The following is a 20,372-nucleotide window of genomic DNA, read 5'->3' as shown; positions in this document are numbered from 1 at the left end:
TGGTTTTCGGAAATTAAAAACAAAAAAATTACAGGAACAAAAAAATTATTTAAATTAAAATAACAGTTTCAAAGCGAATGTAGGAAAGTAATTAAAAAGCCTAAATGTAGACTTCATTCAATCATGGATATTTTTTTTCTTCATCATATATTGTGTTTGTGTAGGTTGGAAATTATTTTAATAAAAAATATTATGTTTAAAAACATTTGTATTAAATTATTTTTTTCTACTATTAATATGACTGTTCTTAGTGAGGTTAAATCAAATAATATTGGGTTATACATTTTGTGGTTTCAAGAGCAAAAGCGAATAAAGCACACTCGTGATGAAGATTTTGATGACATTTTAATTTAAAATTTAATGTGTGCATCAAGTCATAAAGTGTCAAATAGCACATCATTTACAAATCATAAGATTTTTTAAAGTATTAAACCAAATTTTGAAAGTAATGATCAACAAACTCTATATGATACATACACTCATCGAAATGTTATACAGAGAAACCAATTAGTTTTAGGTTTCTTTCTAGAACTCTTTCCACTAGTTTTCTAAATAGGATTTTTTAAAATATTAAACCAAATTTTGAAAGGAATGATCAATAAACTCTATATGATACATACACTCATCGAAATGTTATACAGAGAAACAAATTAGTTTTAGGTTTCTTTCTAGAACTCTTTCCACTAGTTTTCTATATAAATAAATAATATATATGTTATGTATATATACATATATATTATAACTTATATATTATGTTACAATAGTTCTAAATTTGTTTTTATGTCTACATACTGTGCATTTATGCAATATAAATTTTCGAATTCATATATTTTTATGCAAAAATCCAAAATAAATATTTTCATTTATGTATCTTCCATAAAATATTAAATTTTAAAATTTTAAAAATTTAATTATTTTTTCTTTTTCTGTTTTTTTTAGGATGGAGCATCAACGTTCACAACTATTGTTAATATCCATCTCGTTACTGTACTTGTTTCGTGCCACGGCTGATTGTTGGAAATTTGATGGCGGTGGTCTAGCAGGCAATAGTAAGTTTGGTACTGGGCATGGCGCTAGCGCACGCCTACCGCGTAGTCTGGCAGGTGCACGTGGTCCACCACCTGCTGTACCAGGTAACAGCGGAAGTTTTGCTGCAATTTTGAGTGCACAGCAACAAGACATGCTCTATGCTTGTCCCCTTAATAGCATGTGCCAATGCGCTGGACTACCGAACGAAACATCAACGTTAATTGAGATAAATTGCAATGAAGTTGCATTGTATAAGTTTCCAGGTGAGTGTCGTCAATTTGTTTATTATATTTATTTATAAACACACTGTTTGCTGTCGATGAGGCACAATATTTGTCTCGTATGCAGTGGAAATGATGATGTTGTGTACAGGAACTCCTTGGCGAGTTCCCCTTGACAGACTTATTATTTAGTTATGCAGTACCTTGCACTGCAGACACAAAAACTCATATCGGTTTATAAATAATTAATTGTGCACCTTTGTCTGGCTGCAGTGCATCGTTATGCACCGTATCGCATCGTATCGCATCGTATCGCATCGTATCGCATCGCATTGCAGGTGCAAACGTACGTAGGTGCATTTCCATGTTGACTTTCAGCTTAACACGATGAACATTTTGGCTTGGAAGCGTTCAAAAATTTTTTTTTATGACTTTATGTTGTGTTGTGTCCTTTTTACATTTTTATTTTGTCATGTTTTATGCGGTCCAGCCGCATAAGGCATTCGCTTTTTTTCCAGTGACTGTGGTTGCGTAGCAGATAATGGTATTTGAATGTTTTACCAACTTAAACACATCCTATATAAACGCATATACGTATAGTACATCCCTTACACACGTACAACACATACACAAAAAAACAACACATACGCGTATTGGATGTGCATGTGTTTGTACACGAATACTAGATCCTGTAAAAAGGCGCAATTTAATGGCGACAGGCATAAAAATGTGGTGTGTTGCGCAGGTGGGCGAAGTGGTTGGAGTAATTCGTGGTTCAGTGAGCTGGCATGTCCCTGCACCAACAGCACAACCACTGCGTGTCCTGCATTAAAGTGGTTTTTATGGTTGATTGCGCTGATTGCGGTGAAAACGCAATTTGCTTTTTGGTCGTCAGGATATAGGCAAGTTTGTATAAAAGTTGATGTATTTTGTATACATAAAACAAACACAAATACACAACTAATAATACATTTACATTTATTTTTAGTTGCGGTGAGTTCCTGTACACGCACACACGTACACACGCACTAGTAGTTGATCACGTGTGTGCATTTATGCGCGACCATACCTTTGTTAACATTTCGACAGTGCAAGGATTAACGAAAAGCACGCTCCAATGGAAAGTATCGACAGCAATGAGACTTCCTAGCACGCGACCTTTCACGCTCCTGGCCTGCATGTGTGTATGCGCTTCTGATGCGCTTGTTTTTATGCACTCAAAGCAGCTGCCATTCACATCTGCGAAACAATTAAACTGCAAAGGCCATTATGTGCTACGTATTCCTACGTATTCCTACGTATTCCTTGTTGGCCAGGATTCGTTTAAGCTTAAGTCTGCGCTTTAATGCACGGCGAGTCTTAAAACGAGACAATTTAAATAAACTCCACTCGATTTCTGCATTTAATCTGCATGACTTTCGTGAAGCTATAAAATAAATTGAGTTATAAACCTGAGATAAGATTGATTTAAATATTGTATAAAGTTCCTGACTTAAGAACTTCAGATAAAAAAAAAAATAATAATATCGTGAACTGTTCATTTCTAAATGGCAAATTAAACTTAGTTTACTTTAAGTGCTGACATAAAGAGGAATAATGTCACCTTATTCATAATTGATTCACTTTTAATACAACTCTTTATTTAGTCTAAATAAAATGTTCATACCTTCTGCTCAAAGTATCCGGATTTTGTTGTTTATTAACTACTCCATAAGTAATAAACCTTTTTCAAAATTTTTTTTTGTTATGTTGGTATACCCTTTCTTAACATATGGTACAAATTTGAGCGCCATCTGTCAATTAGTTTGTTTACAGCAACTGTTAATGTGAGACTACTACAAGTGCATTTACCGATTTTTACTATGGAAAATTCTTCTTGTACGCGATTTTTTGACCAAACACGGCACCACTGTCATCGCTCAGACACCATATTCGCCAGATCTGGACTCGTGCGACTTTTTCCTGTTCCCGAAACTCAAATTGCACCTTCGTGGTAAGCGTTTTGAGTCGATTGAATCAGTAAAAGAGAATTCGCTGAAGAAACTAAAAGCCATACTTTCACGACCCTACGAAAAGTGTATGGAAGATTGGGTTAGAAGATTGCGTAGGCATAAGTGTATCGCTACAGAAGGAGCATATTTTGAAGGAGATAAAATAAATTTAGAATAAAATTTAAATTTGTGTGTTTTATTTACAAAATCCGAATACTTTTTGAGCAGAAGGTACATGTGATGCTGAATTAGTTAAATAATCAAATCATGACGATTGATTTGATTTAATATATTTTTTAACATGTTTAAAACAAAATTTTTCATTTAGACTCTACAGAAGACTTGATTTTTTCTATCAGATTTTAAACCAAATTCGTTCACAAAAATAATTTTTTTGATATTCGAAGAATTTTGAATCCGTTAACCTTTTCAGTGAAATACTATCTACCATTTTAAATGGTGAATACTTGATTCTTCTCACTATTTCTGTTTTTGAAAAAAAATGAAAATATTGAGCAAGTAAACCAAAATTCTACTATACTATGTGAATTAATAATTACCTGATTTCATGACAGGTGGCAACGTCAGAACAAAATCAATTATAATTTGTATATCGGGAGAGTTCTCAACAAAAGCTGTAAAAGTTTTGACTTCATCAGATGCAAATAATTGAAATAGTGCACCTTAGCGATTTCTTATAATGGAAAAAATGGAAAAAAGTGAATATCGTTCAGTAATAAAATTCGTCCATTTGAAAGAAATCAAAAATGATGCAATCAAATTGGAAATGGATTCTGCCTACGGCAACCTTGGACCATAGTTAACAACAATAATATATTAGAAAGCTGAATTTAAATCTGGTCGTACGAGTGTTTTTGATGAAGAGCGTCTAGATAATCCAAAAGAGGTCACAACTGAAAAAAAACATTGAAAAAATCTACGATATTGTGTTGGATGATCCAAAAATTAAATTATGTAAGATAACAGATAGCAGAGATGACAAACATATCATACGAATGTGTATCGAATATTTGACTTGAATATTTGGATATGAAAAAGATGGTTATGGGTTCCGCGTTTGCTCACAATTGACCAAAAACGATAACGACTTCGTCATTCAGAATATGGTTTGAAAATGTTTATACACAATCTAGCTAAATTGCTGACTGTGAGCGTCAATTGTGAAGTAGAGACAATTGATGAAAAATGGATCCATTACTTCACACCTGAGAGAAAATAACAAACCAAAGAATGGGTTGAGCTCAATCGGCAAGAAAAGTTTTGGTTTACGTATTTAGGTATTCAAGTGGAATAATATTCATAGAGTATTTGAAAAAGGGAAAGCAATAACATCAGAATAGTAGTCTGATGTCATGATATTTCATTTCATTAAAAAAAATTTGTATATATTTTTTAGTTTTATTAAGCTTAGCTCAAACAGCATAATAGGAATATAACGAAATTTATTATTAATTGCTTTATTTATCAGGAAAATTAGTTTTTTTATATGTCAAACAAACTTGGTGTAAATCTTCTAATAATATATATAGTCTCGTACTGTACATGCATATCATTTCATAAGTAACACTTTGATTGATACTTGCTAGAGAAGAAAGAGAACCAACACTATAGACATCCAAACTTTTGTAGCCTTGTCCTACGATCTGTTAAGAGAATTCTTTACAAAAAGCAAAAGAAATCTTGGGACTTACTGATGTTATAAGTAATAAAAATACTCCAACGCCATATACCTAACTATAGTATATGGCTTGTCAACTACTCACTTTAACATAAAATTATTAATTATTAATTCCTTTTTTTTTTTAAACGAGACAACGAGACAATAAAGTTCAAGGAACGTAATAGGCCTATTTTTGGTAGTAGAGGATGACACTCCTTTAATCAAGCAATCAATCAATAAAAATTAGAAATGCGTCTAAATTATTTGGGAAAAAACTATTGCTGAGCTATTCAATAAACACTGTTTTAAACGTTCGATATTTTCTATTTACAAAATACCCACACAAAAGTATATAAGACCCGTCTTTTTAAAATTACAAGATACAATTTACAAGATAGATGAATATTTTTTGGAAAGTTATATCATGTTTGCACTTGTCTCATTTGGGCAGTTCTGCTCATTAAGGCTGCTAATGAGGATAATTCAAAGATCATTCAAATAAATGAACTCATTATAAATAAATCAACTGATTTAAGTCGTAAAATGTCGAATGCAACTCTTAAAAATAAATTTCCTATAGGGGAAGTTACCAAAGTTTGAAATATTTGTCATATGTTTTATATACGTATGTAGAATTAAACAAACAAATTATGTTGCATGCATAAATTAGCTTATGCAGATGGAAACGACCAAATCTTTATTTCATCAAGCGAACTAGTTTTAGTTGCAATGGAAACATGCAACTACTTTGGTCGGTTTATATTTTCTAAAGCAGTGGATATCAAGTAATTTTGATTTAAATTAATTTGTTTTTAATTTAATATAGCATTAAGTAAAATATTTAAAGACTTATATTGATTAAAATAAATAGTGCAGGCCTATTAGTTAAGATTGAGTTCACAATTTTTAATACAATAAAATTTCGATTTATCATAAATTATGAACAGCCTAATAAATTCAGTTATTTCGAAATTACTTAGTTGCTAAAATATTTTCTTAATTAAGTTATTAAATATACGAAATCGAATTTACGATACTTTTTACGAAATTAGTAAATTCTATTTAATTAATTAATTTTAAGAACTCAATTTATTTATGATACTGCGAAGTGCTATGGAATTATGGAATTCAAATATTTATCATCTTCGTAATGCTCTGCCTTTGCCTCTGCCTCCTAAGTGGATGCTTTTCAGGAGTGGGTTTAACTACGCATATTTATTAAAAGAAGATTACACAAACAATAGGCTTTTGAGGGCTTAATTGAACTTTTATGTTGTGTCGCATTGTGCTGAGTTGTGTTGTGGCATTGTTACTTCGCCAGGAAAGTTTAAAGTCCTTAATTAGCTGCCAAGCAATTTCGCAATTAATTACTCATTATAATTGTTTCATTTCAGTCACAACCTACGCAGTGGAGCACTTTGATATTAATTCGTTTTACACTTTCAGAATTAAATCAATCAACCATTAGAATGGCTTCAGAAAATCTAAAGTAGAATTTGAGTTAATGGCCTGCGCCATAAAAAATATTAATGCAGTTTATTTATGAGCAAAAGTGTATTATAAAAAAAAATTTAAATAAATTTTTTTTTTTACAAAAAGATAAAAAAAAATAAAATATATTGGAAAAAAGTTATGACACTAATATACAAAATTTAAGAACGTATCGATTAAGTGAACTTACAGAAGTAACTTTGCTTGAGTGGAATAGGAATCCATAGCTATTTGCATGTATATTTAACATTTTCTTGTAAGCCTGGCAGAGTAGTATAGAAACTATAGTTTGTAAAGTCAACCAGAAAACTCTACAGATGAAATCCAGACATTTAGAAATCAATATTTACGCAGCATCTTGAACATATGTATGTCTAGAGTATATTCAACAGCAATCTGCTGGGCTCAGATAAGCCAAGCTAAAGTAGCCGATGAAATTCTAAAAAGAGAGTTTTGATTACAATTTTATTATTATTATGTTAACTGCGAGGTTTCTTCAAAACCCCTCTCTACACCTTGACTGGATTATTGTTTATCACTTCATCAGACTAAGCAATAATTGACCAAAGATCAGCATACCTCCCCGAGGAGCCTGTAACCATTCTGAGATTCGATAACGCGGTGTTGGTAAGTCTGTCAGTTTTCCTAAATAATTTCAGGGCTCTATCTTCTATGCATTTTTTGATCGTATCAATCTTGAGGTTCCTAAGGATATCATTCGTACTAAAGTACCATGGTACTTGGAAAAGTCTTCTCAGAGCCTGGCTTTGTGCAATTTCTAGCTGGCGAATGGTAGTGTTCGAGACCTTGCTAAACGCTACATATCCATATAGAAGTGACGGTTGAATTATTTGGTTATATGTTATGACAGCTTCCTGTTCTTAGCATTGAGATTTTCACTTTCGGCATTCGGAATTTTTATGCTGTTTAGAAATAATGGCATTTGAGTTTCTCTTTTGTTAGTAAAGTCGACGTGGTTTAATTTTGAACTGTTTGCTGTCAGTTCCTATTTATTAGTCTATTACTCAACTTCTTAAAGAGCGGTTTGTAACTTGGTGGTAGACACATTATTTCCGTGTCATCTGTAAAAGTTCCGACATTTCACTTTCCGACAATACAATGGTAAGGTAGCAGGTACAACAACTGGCCAAGTGCACTTCCCTGAGGATCCCCGCAATTTATGGGAAATAATTGGGAACAGTATTACTGATTGCCATTAGTTTACAGTATTACTGTGGCAGAATGAAATGCTGTGCCAACAAAAAGAATAGTAATTTAAAATGAAAGCTAAATTTACAATCAAAACTCTCGTGTGTGAGTCCACTACAAGTCGGGCTAGATAGGATATTATCTAAGAAGAACCAATAGCAGTATTGCTCGTTGGATACCGCCTTGGAATCTGCACGAGTCTCAAGGTCTCGGGAATGGCTCGAGGGAGACCAATGAAATGCGAATCGGTGTGCGCAGGTTAGTGATGGAAAGACATCGTTACCTCTTCCTAAAATAAAGCTCAATTTACATTGATAACAGATAATAGATGAAAGACACTCTAAATTTTGATCATAAAAACATAATTGTGCTAACAGAAAAAAAAACAGAAACTAAAAAATAAATTATTAAATTTAAAATTTTCCTAACAAGAAAGTGGAGAGGAAATGTATTTAAATAAAATAAAAACAGAAGTGTTAATACAGAGACAAGGAAATTTTCTTAAAAATTTTGTTTGCTTCTCCATTGCTTCTTCTGCTTTCGGGTAAATTTTAATGAAGCCTTAAATGGAAATGTCCTTTAATGTAATGTCACATCTTCTTCTGTGTTCAGTGTTCAGTATTCAGTATTCTGTGCTCTGAGCTCGGTGCTCTGAGCTCTGAGCTCGGTGCTCTGTACTCGGTATTCCATATTTTTTCTTGTTACTTGTATTTGTTTTTTGTGAATTGTTGCCTTTGGTGCTATTGTATTTTAATTTCGTTCTCCATTTTTCTATCAAATTTTTTTGTGAACTTCGTTTAACAAATGTTGCAACAAAAATAAATTAAGGCTTACATTTAAGTTTGCCAATTAGTTGCCAAAAGAAAAAAGTTTCCTGTCGCCTTTTTGCACTTTTCATTCTTCTTATCGTTCTGGCTTTGCAGTTCTGTTGCATTTAGTTTTACAGCAAAACTTTCTCCTGCCATTCTTGCATAGCCTTTCCCTTTATTCCTGTCCTTTTTAAGTAATGAATGTATTTTAGAGTTACTTCCAATCGACAAGAAAAATGTCCTTTTGTCTGATGAAGCTAGTAAATAATTTCAATTGGCACTTGCAGTTTGGGGCAAATGCGGCAACATTGGTAAAACTTTTTACATTTCTTATTTATTTTATTTTATTTCTATTTTTATTTCTTTTTTATTTTATTTTATATTATAATTATACCAAGTTTGTTGCTCAAAGTTTTTGTTTTTTTTTTCCTTTGACAGAGAAAGCATATCATTCGTTTGTACAACAAGTGAAAGGTGGACACATGACAAAATGTAAATTAAATTGGTCTATTCAGAAAATACATAATAGGAACATTTTTAGTACTAATAAAAATCATGAATCATGAAGTATTAGAACATGTCAGCATATATGAAAGCATGAATGCATATATAAATATTATCACATATTATTATGCTAAAGCTAGTTGAGTAAGTGCACTTCAACACTTTAACTCTCTATTAACTGCGAGATTCCTGCAAAACTACTCTGTATGCCTTGACTGGATTATTGTTTATCACTTCAGCAGACTAAGCAATAATTGTCTCATATCTGCATATCTCCTCGAGGAGCTTGTAACCATTTCGAGATTTGAGAACGCGGTGTTGGTAAGTCTGTCAGTTTTCCTAAATAATCTCAGGGCTCTATTCTTCATGTATTTTGTGATCGGATCAATCTTGTGGTCCCTCAGAATGTCATTCGTCTTAATGTACCATAGTACCTTGAAAGTCTTCTCAGAGCTTCTGGGCACTTTTACTCTTTTATAACTAGGGGCTTTCTGCAGAGTCCTACCCTTCTCACTGACTGATCCATGTATTCCTTAAAAGCTTCGTGATTTTTCGATGACTGATGTAAGATCTGCGTATTAAATAAATGTAAAATCAATCGATTTAAAAAAAATAGATAACAAACTGAAGAAAAGACAAGCATCGTAACATGCTATAGTGTTACCAACTTACAAAAAAAAAAAAAATGGTGGAAAAGATATTTTTTGTATAAATTTCGTTATAAAAATCTTTTTTTTAATTTATAAACAATTACTGCTGTGAAATGAATTATATAAAACATGTAATGTGGGCTTCAATGCAAACTTTTATTTGGTACGCAACTATCGATTTTTAAAAAATCAGTATTTACTGATGAATCAGACAATTACTGATGTAGACATTTTCTGATATACTCTCAAAACCTCTGTACATTTGGATAAATAGAAGTTGGTTTATTATGTCTGCAGTGACGTTCCTTCAGGATGTTAGCACAAGTCAATAAGATATCTTGTGAAAATGTTTTCCCTTTTTTGTCAAACTGATTTCTTTATTAGTGTAGTAGCCGTATGATAAAAAACAAGTGAATAGAGGAAATAAATGAACTGACCGATACATATAAACTCAAAGAGAATATCTTTTATGAAAGCAATCAGGACTAATAACTCCTGATAACTTTGGAATACAATTCTAGAGCCATTCTAAACTCAAAATTAGCAAAACTGTTAGTTGAAGTGCGGTACTTTAATGTTATTGTAGCGTCAACTTCGAGTGCGACCATGTGCTTCTCCTAGAAGTTAAAGGAATTTATACATATATTTTTAAATTTTAAAAATTTTAATAAAAATCTAGAAGAATAAAGAATAAAGAAATAAGATTTAAATTTTTAATAAAGACAGCAAGTAAAATTGTTAATAAAAACTTTCATAGCAAAAGTAACAAAACTCCGGAAATATATGTGAACATAAGAAGTCAAGTATGGCTTTGGATCAGTTGGTTAAGGTGCGCTGACTCTGAGTTTCACATTTGACAGGACCCCAGTTCGATTCCTGGTACTTGCAGTCTCAAAAATAATTATTTACGAATAAATAAATACAAGAATTATTTCCAAGACCACTGATGATGGGTATTTGGCAATACTAGAAACAGCTGTATGGTCAGACAAAAATTCAACTAATTAAAATAATATAAAAAAATAAAATTTTTGTTGTTATAGTTCACTACTGTTCGAAAAAAACCTCTTTGTAAAGATTTTTGCAGAATTTTGATGAATTCATTCACTATTTCGTTAAAATCTGCAGTAGTAACATATTTTGCATCTAATAATAGCACTTTTTAATATAAAATAGATTACAGCATTTTCTTGCGTCCGCAAACTGTAAGGTAGCACCTAGCAATAAGAAATTACACAGAAACTACAAATCTGTCAGATATATTATAAGAATACGTCCAAAACTGTGTAAGGAATTTATAACTGAGTTGAGTAGTATAAATAATGCAATGCTCATCTGGAAATCTAATAATGAATTCTACGCTACTATCATAAAAATGATTCTGTAAAGATTGCAAGCGTAGAAGCTTTAACTTTATCCATGAAACCCAAACCTTTCCGTAGATTATTCACTTATTACACTGCATCAGTAATTGAAAATATAGAAACCGAACGATAAAACGAACTTGGAACGCTAATCCATATAGTCCTTTTTATTCGACAACAAAACTCTACATTGATTTATCTATACTTGAAACAAATTCCTAAATCGATCTAAACTTCAATTGTGTAAAAACCAGTTAACTTTATATGCTTCGTTTAAATACTCTTTTTCAAAGATGAGCCTAAAAAAAGCTAATAGGCGTATATTTCCTGCTTCACAGAATGAAATAAAGTTAAAATACAGTTTATGAATTGCTGTGTATCCATAATCCAGATAGGGTTTAAATAGTGTTAGTATCCACTCTGGTATAACATAATTCAGTCTTTAGATTGCGATGTAATATTACTCAGAAATAAACTAAACAGAAATAAAATAAACAGTTGCGTTTTAGTAATGCAGGTTAGGAAGATTTCAGTATACAATCAAGCTCTAATCGATATTCAATACAATTTACATTATAAGCACACACTAATCACGCGTATAGATATATGATACGCCATAAGGATATATGACACGCCATAAGAATATATGACACACTCTTAGGATGAATCACGTTTGTGTGCACTATACGCCACTGGAATCTGTAGAAGTCATTAGATGTTATAGGACCCGAATTTCGGTACATATGAGAAACAAGCCGATAAATATAATAAAAGTTGCTACTGTTCTTCGTTATTATAATTTAATATACTTTAAGCTCAAAGAACTTTTCAAAAGTTATGGACGTCTGTTTGGACCTCGAGTTAAATTGTGAAGACAGATAGATAAAGATACTATAACTAACAAAAACTTGAGCTGAAAGTTGACTTAAAAATATTTAAGTGCTTGCTGATTTAAAATCGTAGTAGCTTTTGAATTTTTAAATTATCAACAAACATAAAATAATATTTTTTTTCAAATTTGAAATTTGTTATAAATACATATTATCCTATCATCACGTTGTAGAGAATAACATTGCCTGAGGAAAATAGATAAAAATTATAAATTCCAATAAATTGATTTCTTGGACGTATATATTAATAAGTGTTACTTAAAATTTTACTCAGAAAATTTTAATGTTAATGGTTTATGAACAAACCCAAAGAGTGACTAAATTAAATTTATACTGAGTAAGTAAACGAAACATCAGAATTCTTTTTGAAGTTTTAGATATTTCGAGTATATAACACTACATAGACTATCCGTATTAACGAATAATAAAGTATGCCTCCACACTTTGGAGGCTCTAAAGCTTTCTAGTCTCTCTTGGTTTGTGATTTATGAAGTGCTTAGAGCTTTTATAAAATATTCTTCGTTCAATTGGAGGTTTTCGAAAATCCTGTCTTGTAGTTTCACAAAGATTTTTGATATTGTTGGAGATTTTAGACTTGCTCTTGAATCATCTTCAGGACTTTCATAGTTACTTTCATAAAACCTGACCCACTTATTTTAGAAGCTTGTTTCTAAAACATTATATATAGTTAACGCTTTTGTTTATCGTTCACTGCGTTTGAAAAAGCTTTTTCGTTGCAATGATACTTCAACTAACGGTGGCTTTTTTACAAAGACTAATTGGCAGATTGATCTAAAACTCTCCTGCTCTAGTACATATACACTTATATATGTAGGGGGGTGGTGGATATATGTATATATACTATGAGATATATGTGTACTATGGGATATATGTATACTTGGAAATATATATATATATTCCCTGCACACATATAAACAACTATCACTAATACACACAAGCAAGCAATACTGTAATACGATGCAACGTGCGAGCAATACTTATCGACAAGTACTAAGAAATTGCATGAGCAACTTTTGCACAAATTTGGACTTTAAATTTGACGCTTTAGTAGCAATTCATTTCTGGTGATAAAGAATTTAACTGTATTGATATTATATCATTTTTGTTATTGCTATTGCTGTTTGGTTCTCTCAACCAACTTCGGTGCCTACCACTGGTTGATAAGTTCACAATTTGAATGTTTTCACTTTGTTATTGATCTACAATTATAAAGTTTACTGATCTAGTACTGAGAAGAGTTTTGATTTATAGTCTCGAAGTGGTTATAAAAACCGTACTGCTCTAGTTTTGTGTTAAAATATTGAATGAGGTTCAAAAAAGAAATGGAAGCGTTAATATCAAAACCAGAAAACAGTGAAAACTAATTAGGCAAATTAATACAACATGACCAACTGGCTAGTAAAGCACCTAAGACAAATAGGTGAATACTTTCATAGCACAAATGAATTTTGCAAAAAGTTTCTACTTTGTTCTTTTTTTGCTTATTTCGGTAAAGAAAGGATGTAAACAAAAAGTGATAAAACGTATCTCACAGTGAATACAATGTGAGATATAAACAAAAAAACGTGCCTAAGTAGAGCGTGAAAATGAAGTATCCACTTAAGAGAACGCAGAAAACAACACAACAGGGCGCATTCACAGCAGTTCACTGTGGAAAATCTTTGTGTTGCAGTAAAAGTGGGCGTGTCGCGTTGCAATGTTTCTTGCACTAAGAGTTGTTCCACTTTGGAGCTTAAATTTGTAACACGACGTCCTTGAATTAAACACAAAATATGCACACAAATATGCAACAACCTGAAACAAAAATTTGCAAAACACACGAAAGCACTCAAATGATATACAAAATGGAGCACACAAAAGTATGCAACAGAATTTGCACAAATTTTCCAATGCAGAGGAGAAATTCCAGTTACAACGCGTCGAGCTGTGCCAGTTTGCTTAGAGTCTGAATTTAACATAAATTTAAACAAAAAGTAACAATTCGAAATATGCAGTAAAACATAAACTTAAATAAAACGAAAAAAGAAGATCCCAAAAAAAACAAATAAACAAATAAATATATAAACAAAATATAAAATGTAAACATTTAAATATACAAAAAAATAAAAAAAAAAATTATAAAAATAAAATTTTAAAACGAAAGAATTTGTTTTTAAATGCGAAGGCAGTAAAACAAAACGTTTTCCAAAAGGAGAGCAAAGGAAAGGCATTAAATGGAAATATGTGCTAAATAACTCCAAGGTACCGAAACAAATGGAAATGGTGTGAATGGTGCGAAAATATAAATTATTTTATATGAAATAGACACAAGAAAGTTAAAAAAGCAATTGTTGAAGGCATAAATGTTATGCAAATAATGAAAATGACGCTCATTGTAATTTCCGTCAGTGATTAAGAGAAAGCTGTTGATGGTATTTTTGTTGCTTAATGACGACGACAATAGCAGAAATCGTCTTAGAAAATTTCAACAAAAATTTCAAAAAAAAAAAAATAAATGTAAATTAAAACAATAAATGCTTAAGTACACACGAGCACACCATATCGTATATGCGAAATATGAATAAATACTCTTACTGCAAAAATGGAATAAATGGAATAATCAGTATAAATGCTGTTTAAATATGTTAATTGCATAGTTTCATGCACTCATTTGCATTTATGAAAAGCTCTTAATACCATAAAATCCTAATGCAATTTGAGCGAGCTTAAGATACTTAATTGCATAGTATGCGATTTAAAGTATTTACGATTGACAGTTAAATGTGTATTATTGTTGGACAGAGCAGACAATAGTCATTTGAAGTGAAAATCTTTTTGAGACTAAACAAACTATCACCAAATGTGGTTGTAATTTAATAAAGAGAGAGCATTAGTTAGATTTTCATGAAAGTAAGCGAAGCTGAAAATATTTCTTTGATAGTTTATCAGACTGCTCATCACTGTGAAGACGAAAGATCTATTAAATTATATAAATTCGGCGGGATGGATTTAGTCCCTATTCTTCTATACAAGGATTCTTGCGAGTAATGTGGTAGTAAAATGGCGAAAAATCGCTAATTGAGGTACATGGAAGTTATCTCCCACTTCAACCAACCAACCAACCAAGCGACTCGATTTGTATTCGTAGCCCAATAATAATGTACTGAAGTCGTCAGCACAATTCACTGATGTAATTAAATCACTCATTAAAAATGTCACACCTGATATGAACTACTACCTAACCCTACTGAAATAACAACAATAAAGAACTAGCACCATTAATTCAACTCTGATTTAATTTAATTCAAATCATTCATTTAACATAATTGGATTTGTGTTGCAGACATATGGGCACTGACACCATCTAGTGACAAAAACTGCAAGTACTACCTTACCAAACTGAACCGATAACTAAAAGAAATAGCACCCTTACTTCACTTCTGCTTTAATCCGATTCAGCTAATTTATTTCAAATAACTGGAACAGATATACGGACAACAATACCATCTACTGACAAAAATCAGTGAATACTAACTTGCCAAACATCAATAAACAAGTAGCATTTTTATGTCACTCTTTCTTTAATCCAAATCAGGTTATTCATTTGACAAAATTAGATTAGATAACCAGATACAATCTGACTAAAAGTCAGAGTTCAAAAAAGTTCTAAGTCTAAAGGCATGGGCGCAGTGTTGGAGGAATCTATGATTAGGATAGTGAAAGCCATGTGTATAGGGAGAGGTAGCACATGGTTAAAAAGAAGCTAGAAAGAAGAGTGCTGTGGTTAAAACGTTAGAGAGTGTAAGAAGGCACTCAGAGATGCGCGTTATCTGAGCTTTATTGTATAAGATGGGATTAGTATTATCCCTACCAGCTGGCTTGTAGGTGGTACAATCACGGATAATTAAAACGACTTAAAAAGATGTATTAGTTCATATAATTTTAAATTATACTCCCTAAAAATTCTAATTACTTGCATACTTACCTAAAGGATTACTAATATGTAATGTCCAAAAGTATTCAAAAGTGTCCAAAACTGTCCAAAAACCAACTAATGCTGCTGTTTAATATTTAATGAATAATTATTCTTATAGGCATATTTTTAAAAGCGCTTATCATATATTTGAAATTTTGTAATAATAATGCATTTAATGCATCACAATAATTTTCACAAAAATATTAAATAATTAAACGAAAAATTAAATAAAAATAATGTATATTTGACAATCATTCGTACTTTGAATACAACAACAAAAGCAACAAAAACAACAATATTAATGATGAAATTTACCATAAAAGTGGACATTAATTTAAATCGAAAATACGAGCTTGCAAAATGCAGTGTTTGTCACATCAGAAATGCGCTATCGCGGACAATAAATAACTAATCCCTCATAAAACTCCCAAGCCGCATTAAAAATGTCAGCAAACAATTTACTTTTTTGACAAATTATTTTCAACGTAATTAGTTGAAGAGCACAAGTGCACAATTGCACAATTGCTCAACGGCACAATTGCACAACTGCACAAATGCACAAATACACAAATATCGGGAATAGACGAAAGGACACAATGTATATGAAAATATAACAAACAAATGCACACAAATGTCAAATGATTGAGATACGCACTCACACATACACAAACACACAAACCCACACTCACACGCGCTTTTGTGCAATTACACAAAAACCTATTGAATTTATATTATTTTATCAACAATAAATTGTTCAAAATTTATTTGGTCACCGTTGCGCAGCATCAGTTAAGACACACACAAACGGACCAGTCCAGCGGCGAGCGGGCACCCATTAGTCCAATTAGAAAATTCGCTATAAACAATAACAACAATTAGAATGAAATTATTTGGGTAGCGAAATGTGTATTCTTTGTTGTGGAAGTAATGAGCTGGGTAATTAAAATGATAATGGTATGTCAATGATAATACAGTGCTGAGCATACAGCATGATTAATTATTAGCTGCACTGGTGGAAAACTCATAAATAATAAAAGCGATCATTTCCATTTAAACACAATTGTGAATTTGTTGGGCAGCGATAATTGTCCAACTGATGAACTGATGGACATATATGAACGCATTTAATTGCAAACGAATTCAATTAAAATGAATTCGTTTATGCAGCTTCAAGCAATTTTAAGCAATTCTCTCAATATTGCTAGGACCTTCTAACAATAACTAAATCATTTTTTTAAAATATAAACAAAAACTTTAAATATAACTCAAGACCTTTTCTTTTGTAAGCATATTACAAAAGAACAACCGCTTATTTAACAAATAATATATGAAACAACAACACTGCTGGCTTATTTAGTTCAACCTTTTTGAAATCGCTTAACTAATTAGGGTCATGTTATGCAGAGTGTCTCGGGCACGGCATAAGTACAATAGTTGTTGTTTTCAATGCAAATTTTAAATTTGACAATGAGAGAAAAAACAATATGGCCGTTAAAACTCTGGCATGAGAACCGGTGTATTTGTGTCCCGGCACTACGGCAAAACAGTGTTGTTTTGTAATAAATTTCAAAATTTGCGCCCTTTAGGAGCAAATTACTATAATTCTAATACGTTTCGGAAAAAATATGGCAGTAAGGAACACAGCCTTTTTTAAAAATCGCAAATAATATTATTATTACTATTTCCGATTTTAAAGAAAGGCCTATTTACTGTTAAGTACTGCTAACAATTATTATGAGATAATATAATAACCAATTAACATTATTACGACCTCTATGAGTTTTTTTCTTGCTAGTTATTATTGGTGGCCATTTGAAAGTGAGCTTATCTAAATTTCCTTTTAAATTTAGACACAACCAAAGAGTACCAAAACACTGTAAAAATACAAAGTTGGCAGTACTGATATGACACTCTGCTTAGTATGCTTTTTCGGCATAGCTCGAAAGAGCGAATTTTGCCATGCCCGAAACAATCCGTATATCATGGCCAGCTCAAGTCGCATGGTTGCCAAGATTAAAAATTCATCTATTGTGAACGATTTTTGGAAGTACGTACAAAACTTCCAGTTGATTGTTAACAAATATTTGAGAAATAATTTTCAATTCTTTTTAATTTACTATTTTTTTTTGCTAACATTGAAAAAGTCTGAAAATACAAATTTCATTCACAATTATGTAAAAATAAAATATTCTTATCCATAATTACAGAGAATTTATTCATTTTTGAAATTTTTACTTCAAATTTTATTACGTGTTTTGCATATATAAGTGCAAAAAAATTTCCAGTTCTTCAGGAGTTACCATCAGAGTAGTTATGTTGCTACTTTGAGATCTGTTTACAAAAGAAAAGGTCTATTGTGAATGGCAAGATGACACTAAACATGTATTGTCTCAATTAGTAGTTATATTTTATATATACCAATAAAACAGTGCCGCAAATTTACACATATAATAATAAACTGCATAAATAATAAAATTTAGGCAGGAATATAGCGAGATTTTATATTAATATTTTGAGATAATTCCTCTCATAACCAAGCGATGATAAAAGGTCACAATTGCAAGTGTAAACAGAATATTGCAAAACAAATTTTGTAAAATGAGTTCAAGCAGTTGGCAACCACAGTTGTCATATCTCAATAATTTTACCTCTAATTAAGATATATTAAAGAAGGTTGGTACGTTTTAAAAAATTTGATATCCCAACACTAACTTCAAGTTGTCATTTGTCAATCTATTATTTTACATATTGTGTCAAATTTTTCATTAATACATTTAGCATAAGTAAATATTAAAAAAAGATGCCAGTTAAAGGGAAACGGATCTTAAAAGCATTGCGTGAGCTAATAGCGCCGTCCACTCCGCAGGAAATCGCGAAGCATATAGCAAAGAAACGCAAAAGGCAGACAGATCTCAAAAAACTAGAAGAGGAAGTAATTGAGGCACTCGCGAGCGCCACAACGTTCGGCAATGTGGAAATGTGCAATGGACATTATTATAACTTAGAAGATACTAAGCGGCAGTTAAAACTTATAGAAAAGGAAGAAAATAAAAAAAGGAAGGTAAGTTATGTTGAAATATTTATAAGTACTGTATAGTTAATTTTTCTTACAAAGCTGCCTCCAAATCTTGTATTGAAGAATAAGAAGAATAAGAAGAAGCCACCTTACTCCCCACCAATAAAACGAAAGCGTCGACTTATATCAACCACAAACGATCAGCCTAATTCGTCAGTCACTGCACAAGCTGCCCATTCCATGCCTTCAAACAGCGTAACATGCGTTGCCTCTAATGAAAATAAATCTAACTGCAGTGCTGATGCAAAGTATGAACTTGCAATGGGTGCAGAAATGACTAAAGCAATAATTAATGTAATTATAGATAAAATCGCAGCAAACTTTTCGCATTTTAATGTACCGAGTTTGAGTTTAAGCAAGGATCAACGTACCTCCGGAACATTAAGACAAAATCTTGAGAATCCAATTCCTACTGCTGCTAATAAAACGGTTAAAAATAATATTTCTGAAAGGGAATATAGGGAAGCTGTCGCTGTAGCTAAAAGTGAATTAGATGAAATTGTTGATGACATTAATTTCTGCGTTCTGCCAAAAAACATTGATGCCAACAGTTGTAATATATGGCTTCAAAGCGATTCTAGCGAAAGTACTGAATGGAGTACTGACTCCTCCCAATCCTCCGGCGATGATATGCCGTCTAAAATGAGTGTTCAGAATTATCTAAAAGAACAAAACGTTGCTCATGGCTCAAGAGATAGAGCTTCCAAATATGAATCCCCACGTGTAATGACATTAGTAGAAATGTTAGAAAGGATTAACGTTTATGGTCCAAATAATATGGAATCGGCTGCTCAAAATATGTTTTTTTCAAACAGTTTATTGCGAAGAGATACTGAAGATAAAGATAATAAAGATATAGTAATTTCAGAGCCTAGTAATTCATTGCCTAAAGAAGGACAAGTCAATTTCGAAAAAGATAATAATGCAGGAGAATTTGGGGATTATATATCATTGTCTGCAATGCGACCGACAGGTGTTGAAATCACAAATCCATACCTTGCCCCGACTAATAACGTTACGTCTGTACCAGAAGATATAAATAATATATCGAATTCAAATGAGTTATGTCAACGTTGCTGGTTTGAGAAGATAAACTGCAAATGTCGCAGAAATCATTGAAAACCTTTTAGAGAAAACAGAAATTTTTTGTGGCCATAGTTATAAAGTAATTACGTCCCACATTTATAAGTATTCTATTAATTAGTTTATCTAAATTTTTTTTAATTTGATTTTATATCAGGGTTTATTTAGTGTATGAATTTAAAAAAGCAAAAAGTGAATTACATCTGCATATTATACAACTAAATCTTTGTCTTTATTATCTTAATACTTTTAAAAGACAACATTTCTAGTTTTTTTTTCAAATATTTACTTCAATGTTTATGTTAACTTGACTTGTTGCATACAGCAAAGCCTATAATACTGCCATTAAGCAATTACAAATATCACAAAATCTGAAAACTATTTAAGAATTCATGTTA

General features: G+C 31.6%; 2 protein-coding genes across 2 annotated transcripts in view; both read left to right on the top strand.

Moving 5' to 3' along the window:
- The first annotated feature begins 237 nt into the window (after positions 1 to 237).
- LOC119688522 overlaps positions 238 to 20,372 on the top strand; it is a 70,514-nt gene continuing 50,379 nt past the window's right edge. Inside the window, exons 1-2 of the mRNA XM_038103197.1 lie at positions 238 to 275; positions 940 to 1,292. Coding sequence (XP_037959125.1) covers positions 238 to 275; positions 940 to 1,292 — 391 coding nt within the window. The remainder of the gene's footprint in view (positions 276 to 939; positions 1,293 to 20,372) is intronic.
- On the top strand, positions 12,011 to 20,127 carry LOC119662067. Its single transcript, XM_038071610.1, has 3 exons — positions 12,011 to 12,176; positions 18,594 to 18,876; positions 18,931 to 20,127. Exons 2-3 carry the CDS (start codon positions 18,616 to 18,618, stop codon positions 20,008 to 20,010), a joined length of 1,341 nt encoding a protein of 446 aa, XP_037927538.1. The 5' UTR covers positions 12,011 to 12,176; positions 18,594 to 18,615; the 3' UTR covers positions 20,011 to 20,127.

Source organism: Teleopsis dalmanni, chromosome X (genome assembly GCF_002237135.1).
Source record: "Teleopsis dalmanni isolate 2A chromosome X, ASM223713v2, whole genome shotgun sequence".
In the NCBI taxonomy this organism is placed as follows: domain Eukaryota; kingdom Metazoa; phylum Arthropoda; class Insecta; order Diptera; family Diopsidae; genus Teleopsis; species Teleopsis dalmanni.
The sequence above is the reverse complement of the archived record's forward strand: the minus strand, read 5'-3'. Positions and strand labels throughout refer to the sequence as shown.

Excerpts from the sequence above, each read along its gene's own strand:
- LOC119662067 (XM_038071610.1), top strand. The coding sequence starts at position 18,616 with ATGCCAGTTAAAGGGAAACGGATCTTAAAAGCATTGCGTGAGCTAATA. Across the intron at positions 18,877-18,930 it reads AAGAAAATAAAAAAAGGAAG|CTGCCTCCAAATCTTGTATT; the intron begins GTAAGTTATGTT and ends TTTCTTACAAAG.